Source organism: Rana temporaria, chromosome 9 (assembly GCF_905171775.1).
Source record: "Rana temporaria chromosome 9, aRanTem1.1, whole genome shotgun sequence".
Taxonomy (NCBI): Eukaryota; Metazoa; Chordata; class Amphibia; order Anura; family Ranidae; genus Rana; species Rana temporaria.
The window spans coordinates 177,994,614-178,010,039 of NC_053497.1; the positions used below are offsets into that span (position 1 = coordinate 177,994,614).

General features: G+C 48.4%; 1 protein-coding gene across 2 annotated transcripts in view; it reads left to right on the forward strand.

Moving 5' to 3' along the window:
* Positions 1-15,426, forward strand: part of CHM (CHM Rab escort protein) — a 126,505-nt gene that overhangs the window by 7,996 nt on the left and 103,083 nt on the right. For both annotated transcript variants that reach the window (XM_040325042.1, XM_040325043.1), the window contains exon 2: positions 6,323-6,389. In XM_040325042.1, the coding sequence (XP_040180976.1) occupies positions 6,323-6,389 (67 nt within the window). The remainder of the gene's footprint in view (positions 1-6,322; positions 6,390-15,426) is intronic.

The following is a 15,426-nucleotide window of genomic DNA, read 5'->3' on the forward strand; positions in this document are numbered from 1 at the left end:
TGTCTCCAGGTATACCCCTGTGCCCCCAACCTGTTTCTGAGCACCTCTGTGTCTTCAGGTATACCCCTGTGCCCCCAACCTGTCTCTGTGCACCTCTGTGTCTCCAGGTATACCCCTGTGCCCCCAACCTGTCTCTGTGCACCTCTGTGTCTCCAGGTATACCCCTGTGCCCCCAACCTGTCTCTGTGCACCTCTGTGTCTCCAGGTATAACCCTGTGCCCCCAACCTGTCTCTGTGCACCTCTGTGTCTCCAGGTATACCCCTGTGCCCCCAACCTTTCTCTGTGCACCTCTGTGTCTCCAGGTATAACCCTGTGCCCCCAACCTGTCTCTGAGCACCTCTGTGTCTCCAGGCATATCTCTGAGCACCTCTGTGCCCTCCAGTTTACCCCTTTGCCACTAGCCAGTATCTGAGCGCATCCATGTCTCCCAGTATACCCCTGTGCCACCTGCACACTTCTGTGCACCTTTAGGTCTCCAATATACCCTTTGTAGCTCCATAATATCTCTGAATGCCTCTGTATCTCCCTGCATACCCCTGTGCCTCCAGCACATCTCTCGGGAAGTGGGCCTTGGGGAGGGCCTAGTAGAAAGTGGGCCTTGGTGTGCGCCTAGTAGGAAGTGGGCCTTGGTGTGCGCCTAGTAGGAAGTGTGCCTTGGTGTGCGCCTAGTCGGAAGTGTGCCTTGGGGAGGCCGCCTAGTCGGAAGTGTGCCTTGGGGAGGCCGCCTAGTCGGAAGTTGGCCTTGGGGAGGCCGCCTAGTCGGAAGTTGGCCTTGGGGAGGCCGCCTAGTCGGAAGTTGGCCTTGGGGAGGCCGCCTAGTCGGAAGTGGGCCTTGGGGAGGCCGCCTAGTCGGAAGTGGGCCTTGGGGAAGGCCGCCTAGTCGGAAGCGTGCCTTGGGGAAGGCCGCCTAGTCGGAAGCGTGCCTTGGGGAAGGCCCCCTAGTCGGAAGCGTGCCTTGGGGAAGGCCGCCTAGTGGGAAGCGTGCCTTGGGGAAGGCCGCCTAGTGGGAAGCGTGCCTTGGGGAAAGCCGCCTAGTGGGAAGCGTGCCTTGGGGAAGGCCGCCTAGTGGGAAGCGTGCCTTGGGGAAGGCCGCCTAGTGGGAAGCGTGCCTTGGGGAAGGCCGCCTAGTGGGAAGCGTGCCTTGGGGAAGGCCGCCTAGTGGGAAGCGTGCCTTGGGGAAGGCCGCCTAGTGGGAAGCGTGCCTTGGGGAAGGCCGCCTAGTGGGAAGCGTGCCTTGGGGAAGGCCGCCTAGTGGGAAGCGTGCCTTGGGGAAGGCCGCCTAGTGGGAAGCGTGCCTTGGGGAAGGCCGCCTAGTGGGAAGCGTGCCTTGGGGAAGGCCGCCTAGTGGGAAGCGTGCCTTGGGGAAGGCCGCCTAGTGGGAAGCGTGCCTTGGGGAAGGCCGCCTAGTGGGAAGCGTGCCTTGGGGAAGGCCGCCTGGTCGGAAGCGTGCCTTGGGGAGGCCGCCTAGTGGGAAGTGTGCCTTGGGGAGGGCCTTGGTGAGGGCCTACGGAAAGCCGGCCTTGGGGAGCGCTGCAGGAATTCCAAATTTAGCCCATGCAAAGCATTAGCATATCATGTAATTATTTTAGGTAAATGGTTGGGGTTTTTATATGGTCCTGCATTTATCGTTGGTCCCAAAGCTGGATGTGCCTCAAATTTTTCGGATGGTCTTTAGGACATTACTGGGAGGCAGCACTGGGAGTGTTTAGTCCCTTGACGTCAATAGTTCCTCGTGTTTTCCAACCGTCTTGAAAGTAAAAATTATTTAAAAGCGGACAATAAATTGTGTTTTAATATCGGATCTTCTTTTGATTTACTTTATTTTTTTTTTATCGACGCGCCTTTAATTGTCTTTAATTTCTCTTCCCTCGGAAATCTTCCTCGATAAATGCCGTCGCCATAAATTTTCTGCTTCTCTGCAATTTTCCTCGCGACGTTCTGCGGTTATAAATAACGCACAAAGCAGCCTCCAAGGTGGAACGCTGGGATCCATTTTGAGCGGTTGTGTGAAGTAGAGAGTGATTTACGGGTCTGCAGGATGTCGGCTGAAAGCTTTCAAAGCGTGCCAGGTCATCAGTGGCCTGTCACTGGGAGGCCTTATTTATGGTCTGACACGGCATCGCCACCATCCCCAAATGTAGTCATGTTTATGTTGTGTTTAGTACAGCGCTAAAGAGGACCTGTCACATACACATGGTGTAGGCACCTGTATTTGGGCAGCTCCGTCCAGATCGGTGATTATGAAATGGACATTTCCCATTTCCAGTGACCAATCTTTACCCATCTTCTAGGGCAGGGGTGCCAAACCTTTTCAGGAGCAAGTGCCACTTTAGCGACTTGGTAACCGGTGACGGGCCAAAATGAGCGTAAAGGGCGGATGGCAGGTCTGTGTCCGCTCTGCATTTGTAGAGCAGACACGGACGCAGGCCACTCTACCCTAAGGGCCCTTCGATCTGCCCAGACAGAAGGGGACAGACCCCCTTCCTTCTGGATTGCAGATAGGTGGGTGTAAACGTACACGAGTCTGTTTACATCTACTGCTCTATAGAGGTGAATGGAGAGTCCGTTTTGAGTCCACCTGAAAAAACAGACAGGCGGACCCGATCGGATCGATCATGTGAAAGGGGCCTAAGGCTTCTTTCACACTGATGCACAGTGGTTTACCTGCACCTCAATCTTCACTTCCTCAGGATTCCTGCAGCTGGCTGGTGGTTATGGCTGGTGGCTGCTGCTGGCTGTCCTCCAGGGCTGGTACTGTTGGTGGGTACTGGTACTGATAGTACTGGTACTGCTGGCCGGTACTGATGGTACTAGTACTGCTTGCTGGTGGGTACTGCTGGCTAGTACTGGTACTAATGGCAGATGCTGCTGGCGGGTATTGTTACTGCTGGCGGGTATTGTTACTGCTGGCGGGCACTGTTACTGCTGGCGGGCACTGTTACTGCTGGCGGGCACTGTTACTGCCGACTGTTACTGCTGGCGGGTACTGTTACTGCTGGCGGGTATTGTTACTGCCGGCGGGTACTGCTGGTGGGTACTGTTACTGCTGGTGGGTACTGGTTAGGGGTGCAACGGATCAAAAAAATCACGGTTTGGATCTTTCTTCGGATCAGAGCCACGGATCTGATAATTTTTCGGATCACCACTATATATAGTCCCCACTGTCGCGTCCTCGTCTCCCGCCACTGTCGCGTCCTCGTCTCCCGCCACTGTCGCGTCCTCGTCTCCCGCCACTGTCGCGTCCTAGTCTCCCGCCACTGTCGCGTCCTAGTCTCCCGCCACTGTCGCGTCCTAGTCTCCCGCCACTGTCGCGTCCTCGTCTCCCGCCACTGTCGCGTCCTCGTCTCCCGCCACTGTCGCGTCCTCGTCTCCCGCCACTGTCGCGTCCTCGTCTCCCGCCACTGTCGCGTCCTCGTCTCCCGCCACTGTCGCGTCCTCGTCTCCCGCCACTGTCGCGTCCTCGTCTCCCCAGCTCTGGGAAGCTCACCTAGGTCGCCGCCGGGTGTACCAAGATGGCTGCCGCTCCGGAGCTAGGCCGAACCTGCGGCCTTTCCTATGGCCTCAATCCGTGGATCACGTGGTGTGCCGATCCGCGGACGTTGACCCTTTCGGATCACGGATCAATGACTATCCGTTGCACCCCTAGTACTGGTACTGCTGGCACTGGTGGCTGGTTCTGATGGCTGCTCTCCTAGATTGCGGGGTCCCGTGTCCCGACCTGCCATCCCCGAGCATCAGTGTGACGGAAGCATGCAGCTGCAGTAGAGAGCAGAGCCGCCGATGCTTCCTATCACAGACGGAGTACATTTGGTATCACTCCGCCTGTGAAGGAGCCGGCACTATACAGGAAGCATCGGCTCTGCTTCCTTTAGCTTCGGCTCTGTTCTTCGCGCTGATGCTTGGAGATGGCGGGCGGGAACCCGTGATCTGGGCTTGCCGACCCACCATCTAGGAGCAAGATGTGGCGGGTCACATCAGAGTGCGCTGTGGGTTACAAGTGGCCCGCGGGCCACCGGTTGGACACCCCTGTTCTAGTGTTATCTTTTTTTTGTGAAGCAACATTCTAGGCGCCGCTAATCCAGTGCTGCAGATATGTGCCTACTGGCAAGTCCCTGACAGTCTCCTCATGCTGACTTCATCCTCGCAGACTTCTCTTCTGGATGCTGGGATGGCCGTGCCACTTGGCAGTCAATAGGAAATGCCCAAGTCATGTAGGCAGTAATGTGACTAGTTGTGGGCACCCCCAAAGAAGGACCCCCACTTCCTGCAAACTGGAGAGGACCTGGCATTGGAGTGTCCCATGACTGACTGTAGCTTTAGGGGAGGCCCTGAATTCTTGCAAGTGGTAGTGCTGCCCATCCATCTTGGCAGAATGTCTCCAGGTCAGGCAAAGTCTTTGGGTGTCTTGCATGAATCGCACGTTTGAGAGTGGCTCTAAGATATTCTGGTCAGGAGACTGCGATGGCCACTCCAGTACCTTCAGATTTTTCTGCTGTAACCACTGGAGGGTCACCTTGGCCTTGTGCTTAGGGTCATTGTCGTGTTGGAAAGTCCAAGAGCCTCCCATAAAGAATGCAAATTGTCTGCCAGTATTTTTTGATAACATACTGCATTCATCTTGCCATTAAATTTCAAAAGATTGCCTGTGCCTTTTAGAGCTCACATCCTCCCATAACATAACCACTGGGCCACCACCATGCTTCACAGTAGGGATGGTATTCTTGTCGCTCTAGGCTTTGTTGATCCCTCTCAATAAGCATTGCACTTATGGTTGTGATCGTAGACCCTTATTTTGGTCTCGTCACTCTAGATTAGTGTGCCAGAAGCTGTGAAGCGTGTCAAAGTATCGTCGCCCATATTTTAACTGGGATTTTTGTGGGATTGGCGCAGTAAAGGCTTCTTTCTGTCAACTCGGCCAAGCAGCTCATTTTTGTTCAAGTATCGTCGTATTCTTCTTCTAGAAACAACCACACCATCTTTTTCTCAGAGCAGCCTGTATTTTTTATTTATATTTGTGTGTGTGATATATATATTTTTGTATATTTTTTTACATATACACATTTATATTTTTTTTTTTTACATATACACATTTATATATATTTTTTTACATATACACATTTATATATATTTTTTTACATATACACATTTATATATATTTTTTTACATATACACATTTATATATATATATTTTTTTTACATATACACATTTATATATATATATATATATATATGTGTATATGTAAAAAATATATATATATATAAATGTGTATATGTAAAAAAATATATATAAATGTGTATATGTAAAAAAAAATATATATATATATATATATATGTGTGTGTGTGTGTGTGTGTATATATATATATATAATTTTTTTTTATATATATATATTTTATTAATACTTATACACATATATATGTGTGTATATGTATAAATACAATATTTTTTTTTATTTATATACACATTATATATATATATATATACCTGTTTGCTGGCACTCGTTATATACCGTGTGCAGTTCTCCATTGCCTTGTGAATATATATATATATATATATATATATATATATATATATATATATATATATATATATATATATATATATATATATATATATATATTAAAAATGTGTATATGTACATATAAAAAAATATATATTATAGTATATATTAAAAAAAAAAAAAAGTTATTTATATTTGTACATACACATTTTTTATATATATTGGATTTGAGTAATTTTTTTGAAAAAAAAAAACTTTTTTTTTACATGTAGGAGAGAATTGGCCTGGTAGGCAATTAGTTAAGCAAGGTGCCGGTGGGCCCCGCCTTCCTTTGCACATGCCCCGCCTCCATTCTGCACCTGACACACCTGTATCTGTGCTTGAATAAAAGTAACCATTGCGCAACTCCGAATTAAAATCCACCCTTTGCCCAAATGGTCTCGTATCGCGGCATGCACAGCGATCTCGTTATTTAATCGTTGTCCTGCCGAACTGTTCCATTCAGGGATGTTTTTTTTTTTACTTTCACTGTGACAGAAAATGACGATCAAACTAAATGGCGATTTGTAATAGAGAATCTGTTCTGGTATGAGAGCAGCCGATCTCCACCATAGACACCGATCATGTCATCTGTTCGGATCAATTGGCTAATAACAGCCTAACGACATAATCCTAATTATCCAGATTACCGCCGGAGGACGAGGGGCTCTTATCAAGGTTCTACTCCGCAAATTGCCTCTACCCAACGTGACATCATTATATAGGAGAGGAAGGTTTCTAAATCATTTCTACTAATTATTATTATTCTTCTTCTTTATCGCAGGTCTGCCGGAGTCCATTGTAGCAGCTGCCTGCTCTAGAATAGGACAGCGAGTCCTCCATCTGGATGCGTAAGTCTTCCTGAACTGCATGTTTTCTAATGACTCTGTACACCCGCTGTGCCCCATTATGAGGGGTTCCCACTATCCCTGTGCTGAGTTCCCGGGTCTGTACACCCGCTGTGCCCATTATGAGGGGTTCCCACTATCCCTGTGCTGAGTTCCCGGGTCTGTACACCCGCTGTGCCCATTATGAGGGGTTCCCACTATCCCTGTGCTGAGTTCCCGGGTCTGTACACCCGCTGTGCCCATTATGAGGGGTTCCCACCATCCCTGTGCTGAGTTCCCGGGTCTGTACACCTGCTGTGCCCATTATGAGGGGTTCCCACCATCCCTGTGCTGAGTTACCGGGTCTGTACACCCGCTGTGCCCATTATGAGGGGTTCCCACCATCCCTGTGCTGAGTTCCCGGGTCTGTACACCTGCTGTGCCCATTATGAGGGGTTCCCACCATCCCTGTGCTGAGTTCCCGGATCTGTACACCCGCTGTGCCCATTATGAGGGGTTCCCACCATCCCTGTGCTGAGTTCCCGGGTCTGTACACCTGCTGTGCCCATTATGAGGGGTTCCCACCATCCCTGTGCTGAGTTACCGTGTCTGTACACCCGCTGTGCCCATTATGAGGGGTTCCCACCATCCCTGTGCTGAGTTCCCGGGTCTGTACACCTGCTGTGCCCATTATGAGGGGTTCCCACCATCCCTGTGCTGAGTTCCCGGATCTGTACACCCGCTGTGCCCATTATGAGGGGTTCCCACCATCCCTGTGCTGAGTTCCCGGGTCTGTACACCCGCTGTGCCCATTATGAGGGGTTCCCACCATCCCTGTGCTGAGTTCCCGGGTCTGTACACCTGCTGTGCCCATTATGAGGGGTTCCCACCATCCCTGTGTCGAGTTCCCGGGTCTGTACACCTGCTGTGCCCATTATGAGGGGTTCCCACCATCCCTGTGCTGAGTTCCTGGGTCTGTACACCCGCTGTGCCCATTATGAGGGGTTCCCACCATCCCTGTGCTGAGTTCCCAGGTCTGTACACCCGCTGTGCCCATTATGAGGGGTTCCCTCCATCCCTGTGCTGAGTTCCCGGGTCTGTACACCCGCTGTGCCCATTATGAGGAGTTCCCACCATCCCTGTGCTGAGTTCCCGGGTCTGTACACCCGCTGTGCCCATTATGAGGGGTTCCCACCATCCCTGTGCTGAGTTACCAGGTCTGTACACCCGCTGTTCCCATTATGAGGGGTTCTCACCATCCCTGTGCTGAGTTCCCGGATCTGTACACCCGCTGTGCCCATTATGAGGGGTTCCCACCATCCCTGTGCTGAGTTCCCGGGTCTGTACACCTGCTGTGCCCATTATGAGGGGTTCCCACCATCCCTGTGCTGAGTTCCCGGATCTGTACACCCGCTGTGCCCATTATGAGGGGTTCCCACCATCCCTGTGCTGAGTTCCCGGGTCTGTACACCTGCTGTGCCCATTATGAGGGGTTCCCACCATCCCTGTGCTGAGTTACCGTGTCTGTACACCCGCTGTGCCCATTATGAGGGGTTCCCACCATCCCTGTGCTGAGTTCCCGGGTCTGTACACCTGCTGTGCCCATTATGAGGGGTTCCCACCATCCCTGTGCTGAGTTCCCGGATCTGTACACCCGCTGTGCCCATTATGAGGGGTTCCCACCATCCCTGTGCTGAGTTCCCGGGTCTGTACACCCGCTGTGCCCATTATGAGGGGTTCCCACCATCCCTGTGCTGAGTTCCCGGGTCTGTACACCTGCTGTGCCCATTATGAGGGGTTCCCACCATCCCTGTGTCGAGTTCCCGGGTCTGTACACCTGCTGTGCCCATTATGAGGGGTTCCCACCATCCCTGTGCTGAGTTCCTGGGTCTGTACACCCGCTGTGCCCATTATGAGGGGTTCCCACCATCCCTGTGCTGAGTTCCCAGGTCTGTACACCCGCTGTGCCCATTATGAGGGGTTCCCTCCATCCCTGTGCTGAGTTCCCGGGTCTGTACACCCGCTGTGCCCATTATGAGGAGTTCCCACCATCCCTGTGCTGAGTTCCCGGGTCTGTACACCCGCTGTGCCCATTATGAGGAGTTCCCACCATCCCTGTGCTGAGTTACCAGGTCTGTACACCCGCTGTTCCCATTATGAGGGGTTCCCACCATCCCTGTGCTGAGTTCCCGGGTCTGTACACCCGCTGTGCCCATTATGAGGGGTTCCCACCATCCCTGTGCTGAGTTCCTGGGTCTGTACACCCGCTGTGCCCATTATGAGGGGTTCCCACCATCCCTGTGCTGAGTTCCCAGGTCTGTACACCCGCTGTGCCCATTATGAGGGGTTCCCTCCATCCCTGTGCTGAGTTCCCGGGTCTGTACACCCGCTGTGCCCATTATGAGGAGTTCCCACCATCCCTGTGCTGAGTTCCCGGGTCTGTACACCCGCTGTGCCCATTATGAGGAGTTCCCACCATCCCTGTGCTGAGTTACCAGGTCTGTACACCTGCTGTGCCCATTATGAGGGGTTCTCACCATCCCTGTGCTGAGTTACCAGGTCTGTACACCCGCTGTTCCCATTATGAGGGGTTCTCACCATCGGTATTCTAAGAAGAGAATACTATGTCCCCCAGTTATGCTTTTGCGTTGTCACCATGTTACTGTGTAGTGGGCACTAATGCAATGAGCACGCTACATTGTTACTATGGTCACCCTGAACTGCTCTGATGAGAGTATGTTAAGGAAAAAAAAAAAGTACAAAAAAAAAAAACGAATAAAAAATTATTAGAAATTTTTATTTTATTTTTCATACTGTCACCAGTGAGTTTTTCTAATCGCCACCACACCAGTCATATGATGACGCTGTACTGCGCTGGTGACAGTATGTAAAAAACTAATATATAAATAATAATATTATTATTATTAAAAAAAAATATATATATATATATATATATATATATATATATATATATATATATATATATATATATATATATATATATATATATATAATAATATTATTAAACAGGATTTATATAGCGCCAACAGTTTGCGCTAATAATAATTTTTTTACATTTTTCTATGTATTTTATATTTAATTTTTTCATTCGATATTTAGTCAGTACATCAGGATTTTCAAATATATAGATCATAGTTTGCAGACTATATGACTTTCATACAAACCGATTAATCAATAGACACTTATTGTGATTTCTCTTTCACCAAAGACATGTAGCAGAATACATTTTGGCCTAAATATATGAAGATTTTTTTTTTATATTATATATATATATATATATATAAAATCTATCAGACCGTAGAAAATAATTATTTATTTATTTTCACTATCTTCAGGCATTTTTCGTTTTTATATAATGAAAAAAACGGTGGTGATCAAACCAAAAGAAAGCTTGATTTGTGTTAAAAAAAAACATGATATCAATTTAATTTGCTCAGAGTGTTGCATGACTGCGCATTTGCTGGTTAAAATAGCACAGTGCCAGATGGCAAAAAATGCCATGGAAATGAGTGAGGGCAAGGTGGCCTCCACCCGTCTCCATACCATAGCAGGGCGGAAGCGGCGTCAAAACATCACTTCCGCCCATAGCTCTTAAAGAGCCATTTTTTTTATTTTTTTTTCAAATTACACAATTTTTTTATTTATTGCATTTTAGTGTAATTATGAGATGTGAAGTCTTTTCGACCCCCAGATCTCATATTTAAGAGGACCTGTCATGCTTTTTTCTATTACAGGGGATGTTTACATTCCTTGTAATAGGAATAAAAGTTACACAATGTTTTTTTTTTTTTTTTTGTGTAAAAAAATAAATAAAATAAAATAAATAAGAAAAAAAAAATAGGTAAAAAAAAATAAAATCAACATTTTAAACGTGCCCCGTTCCCACCAAGCAGAAGCGAACGCATACGTGAGCAGCACCCGCATATGAAAACGGTGTTCAAACCACACATGTGAGGTATCGCCGCAATCGGTAGAGCGAGAGCAATAATTCTAGCCCTAGACCCCCTCTGTAACTGAAAACATGCAACCTGTAAAAAATTTTAAGTGTCGCCTACGGAGATTTTTAAGGGTAAAAGTTTGTCGCCATAACACGAGCGGGCGCAATCTTGAAGCATGACACGTTGGGTATCATTTTACTCGGCGTAAAATGTATCTTTCACAATATAAAAAAATAAATAAAAATTTGGGCTAACTTTACTGTTGTCTAATTTTTTTAATTAAAAAAAGTGTATTTTTCCCCCAAAAAAGTGCACAAATACGGTGTGACATAACGTATTGCAGTGACTGCCATGTTATTCTCTAGGGTGTTAGAATTTTATTTTTTAGGGAATTATAAGTAATTTTTGAGCAAAAAATGTTTTATTTAACTTGTAAACAACAAATTTCAGAAAGAGGCTCAGTCCTTAACCACTTAACCCCCGGACCATATTGCTGCCCAAAGACCAGAGCACTTTTTGCGTTTCGGGACTGCGTCACTTTAACTGACGATTGCGCGGTCGTGTGACGTGGCTCCCAAATAAAATTGTCGTCCTTTTTTTCCCACAAATAGAGCTTTCTTTTGGTGGTATTTGATCATCTCTAGGGTTTAAATTTTTTGCGCTATAAACAAAAATGGAGCGACAATTTTGAAAAAAAAATGAATATTTTTTCCTTTTTGATGTAATAAATATCCCCCAAAAATATATATAAAAAAAAAAAAACGTTTTTTTTCCTCAGTTTAGGCCGATACGTATTCTTCTACCTATTTTTCGTCAAAAAAATCGCAATAAGCGTTTATTGATTGGTTTGCGCAAAAGTTATAGTGTTTACAAAATAGGGGGTATTTTTATTAATATTTTATTTTTACTAGCGGCGATCAGCGATTTTTTTTTTTTTTTTTTTTTTTTTTTTTTTTTTTTTTCGGTACTGCGATGTTATGGCGGACACTTCGGACACTTTTGACACATTTTTGGGACCATCGGCATTTTTATAGCGATCAGTGCTATAAAAATGCATTGGATTACTATAAAAATGCCACTGGCAGTGAAGGGGTTAACACTAGGGGGCGGGGGAGGGGTTAAGTATGTTCCCTGGGTGTGTTCTAACTGTAGGGGAGGTGGGACTCACTAGGGGAAATGACTGATCGCTGTTCATACATTGTATGAACAGAAGATCAGCATTTCCCCTGCTGACAGGACCGGGAGCTGTGTGTTTACACCCACAGCTCCCGGTCCCCGCTCTGTAACGAGCAATGGCGGGTGCCCGGCGGCGATCGGGCACGGGACTCGGGGGCGAGCGGGGGGCTCCTAGTGGCCTGCGAGAGAGCCGACGTAGAGCTACGGGCTCTCGCGCAGGGGAGCCAACCTGACGCCGTAAAACGACAGCGGCAGGTCGGCAAGTAGTTAAAGTGGTAGTAAAGACTTTACTACCACTTTTACCTACAGGTAAGCCTATAATAAGTCTTACCTGTAGGTATAAAGAATATCTCCTAAACCTGTACGGTTTAGGAGATCTTCCCCTCGCAATGCGCCACTGATTGTAGCGGGCATGCGCAGCGGGGATCCTCGGCTAAAGGGCCGGCAGCCGCCGGACCCTGGCCGGAATGAAATCTCACCGCGCTGGAGCGGCGATACCCGGAAGACACGCCGAGGCAAGATGACATCTCGCTCGGCGTGGATCAGGTAAGTTTTCTTCACCTCGTTTTAAGGTAAGTATTTCATAATGAACTAGTATGCGTTGCATACTAGCTCATTATGGCTTTTGCCTTACAGCTGTAAAAAAAAAAAAAAATTGCGGGTATACAACCGCTTTAAGTGGTTAAAAAGAGGCAAAGAGGCCTGGGGAGTGTTGCGGAAAGCGAATGTCAAAGTGCGGCAGAGGGAGATCATAATACAGTTATTATCCTTTTTAACCGGAAATGTGAATTGCTAAATGGCGCCGCTGACTTCTGATAAATAACGGGCCAGGTCCATTAGAAAAGAACTGAGTTGCGCCTTTTTTGATTTATACCGAGCCGCTCCAAATTCGCCAAAAAATAAATAAAAAAATCAGCAGCTAATCTCATTCAGAACGAGCCCTTGATTGCCAGCTTGTCATAAATTCTTGCTCGCTGATTTGAACCTAAAGTCCGCTTCTGCCAACTCGTAATTGAAGGAGACCCGCCTGTGTGTGCCAGCTATCCGTCTCAATAAGTCGAGTCTTTTGCCGCTTTTGAAAGAAAAAAAAAAAGAATTCACGTTTGCCGCAGATATTAATGAGATGTTGACATGCGGAATTTCGAAGATAGACACTGAGTGATTTAGAAAAGTAATTTGCAATTCAAAACACCGAGATGGGCGTTCGAGGGGCCGGAGCTCGGAGAGGACAGTAAACGCGCCGGAGGGAAGTTGTTTGTGACCCCTTCTTCCTCCCTTTTTTTTTTTTTTTTAATTGTTTGAAATGAATCTGGTTCCCACAGTAATTTGTTGGTTTGCTCAGTGAAATTTCTTTTACCCCATTGCTCTTATTGTCTGGGACTTGTCATAAGTGTGAGCTGATAATTCCAGTTCTCAGGGCGGAGAGAGGGGTCTGAATTTCCCCGAAAGAGAACGGGCCAAGACCTTTTTTTTTTATTATTAATAAAGCAGCACAAGGTATTTGCATCAGTAAATATTTGTTCATAATGGAAGCTGCATCTTCTTCTTTGATTTATTTATTTAGAATAAATTATTAAAAAAAGAATTAAAAAAATTCTCTTATCGAATTATGCAAACGGGTAGTTTTTCTTTCACTGGTGTGCGCTGATGGACAGCACTGTTGTGCTCTGATGGGACGGCACTGTTGGGCTCTGATGGGACGTCACTGTTGGGCTCTGATGGGACGTCACGGTTGGGCTCTGTTGGACGTCACGGTTGGGCTCTGTTGGACGTCACGGTTGGGCTCTGTTGGACGTCACGGTTGGGCTCTGTTGGACGTCACGGTTGGGCTCTGTTGGACGTCACGGTTGGGCTCTGTTGGACGTCACGGTTGGGCTCTGTTGGACGTCACGGTTGGGCTCTGTTGGACGTCACGGTTGGGCTCTGTTGGACGTCACGGTTGGGCTCTGTTGGACGTCACGGTTGGGCTCTGTTGGACGTCACGGTTGGGCTCTGTTGGACGTCACGGTTGGGCTCTGTTGGACGTCACGGTTGGGCTCTGTTGGACGTCACGGTTGGGCTCTGTTGGACGTCACGGTTGGGCTCTGTTGGACGTCACGGTTGGGCTCTGTTGGACGTCACGGTTGGGCTCTGTTGGACGTCACGGTTGGGCTCTGTTGGACGTCACGGTTGGGCTCTGTTGGACGTCACGGTTGGGCTCTGTTGGACGTCACGGTTGGGCTCTGTTGGACGTCACGGTTGGGCTCTGTTGGACGTCACGGTTGGGCTCTGTTGGACGTCACGGTTGGGCTCTGTTGGACGTCACGGTTGGGCTCTGTTGGACGTCACGGTTGGGCTCTGTTGGACGTCACGGTTGGGCTCTGTTGGACGTCACGGTTGGGCTCTGTTGGACGTCACGGTTGGGCTCTGTTGGACGTCACGGTTGGGCTCTGTTGGACGTCACGGTTGGGCTCTGTTGGACGTCACGGTTGGGCTCTGTTGGACGTCACGGTTGGGCTCTGTTGGACGTCACGGTTGGGCTCTGTTGGACGTCACGGTTGGGCTCTGTTGGACGTCACGGTTGGGCTCTGTTGGACGTCACGGTTGGGCTCTGTTGGACGTCACGGTTGGGCTCTGTTGGACGTCACGGTTGGGCTCTGTTGGACGTCACGGTTGGGCTCTGTTGGACGTCACGGTTGGGCTCTGTTGGACGTCACGGTTGGGCTCTGTTGGACGTCACGGTTGGGCTCTGTTGGACGTCACGGTTGGGCTCTGTTGGACGTCACGGTTGGGCTCTGTTGGACGTCACGGTTGGGCTCTGTTGGACGTCACTGTTGGGCTCTGTTGGACGTCACTGTTGGGCTCTGTTGGACGTCACTGTTGGTCGTCACTGTTGGTCGTCACTGTTGGTCGTCACTGTTGGACGTCACTGTTGGACGTCACTGTTGGACGTCACTGTTGGACGTCACTGTTGGACGTCACTGTTGGACGTCACTGTTGGACGTCACTGTTGGACGTCACTGTTGGACGTCACTGTTGGACGTGACTGTTGGGGCGGCTCTGATGGGCGGCTCTGATGGGCGGCTCTGATGGGCGACTTTGATGGGCGGCTTTGATGGGCTCTGATGGTCAACAGTGGTGGGCACAGATTGGCAGAAGCTGATTTATCAGCTTTTTTTCTCTTCTCCACACACTGACAGCGTGAGGAGGAGCGATGAAGAGAGACAGTAACCGACATCTGTTGACATTGTGATTAGCTTTGATTGGACACAGTTGATCATGTGGTAGAGAGCCGCTGATTGGCTCTTTACCTCAATCTGTGTTCAGCAGGGTCCTGAGGACACTGCCGAACACAAGAGTGCACCGCCCGTACCTAGCAGCGGGCGCGTATGACGTCCTCCCAGAACCGGATGACCACGCTGTAGCCGCCGTTGGGCTATAGTGCGATCGGCAAGTAGTTAAGATCACAGTGGAACCTCGGATTGTGAGTAATGCGGTTTACCAGAATTGGCTATACGAAAAAAAAAAAAAAAAAAAATCCTGACTCGATTTGCAAGCGTTTCCTTGCAAGACGAGCAGAATTCAAGACTCTGGGTAGAGCATTACTCCAAGGTTGAACAATTTTTTTGCTCGCAATCCACGGTTAACCAAATTCTGCTTGCAATCCAAGGTTGAACAAATTCTGCTCACAATCCAAGGTTTTACTGTACAAGCTTTCATAACTAGCGCTGCACAAGTGTTCTACCCAATTGTGCCTCTAAACTTGCCACAGATGGTAATTCTTCACAAAATTTTCATTGGGGGGGGGGAAACTAGGGGGGAAATCATGAATAAAATTGGTGAATATCTTCGAAGTAGATATTTTTTTCGGGGTGACGGCGAGTAGAAAAGTGTCCCGGAGGAGCTTTAGAAACCCACCAAACTGTCAGGACTGATATTTCATATTA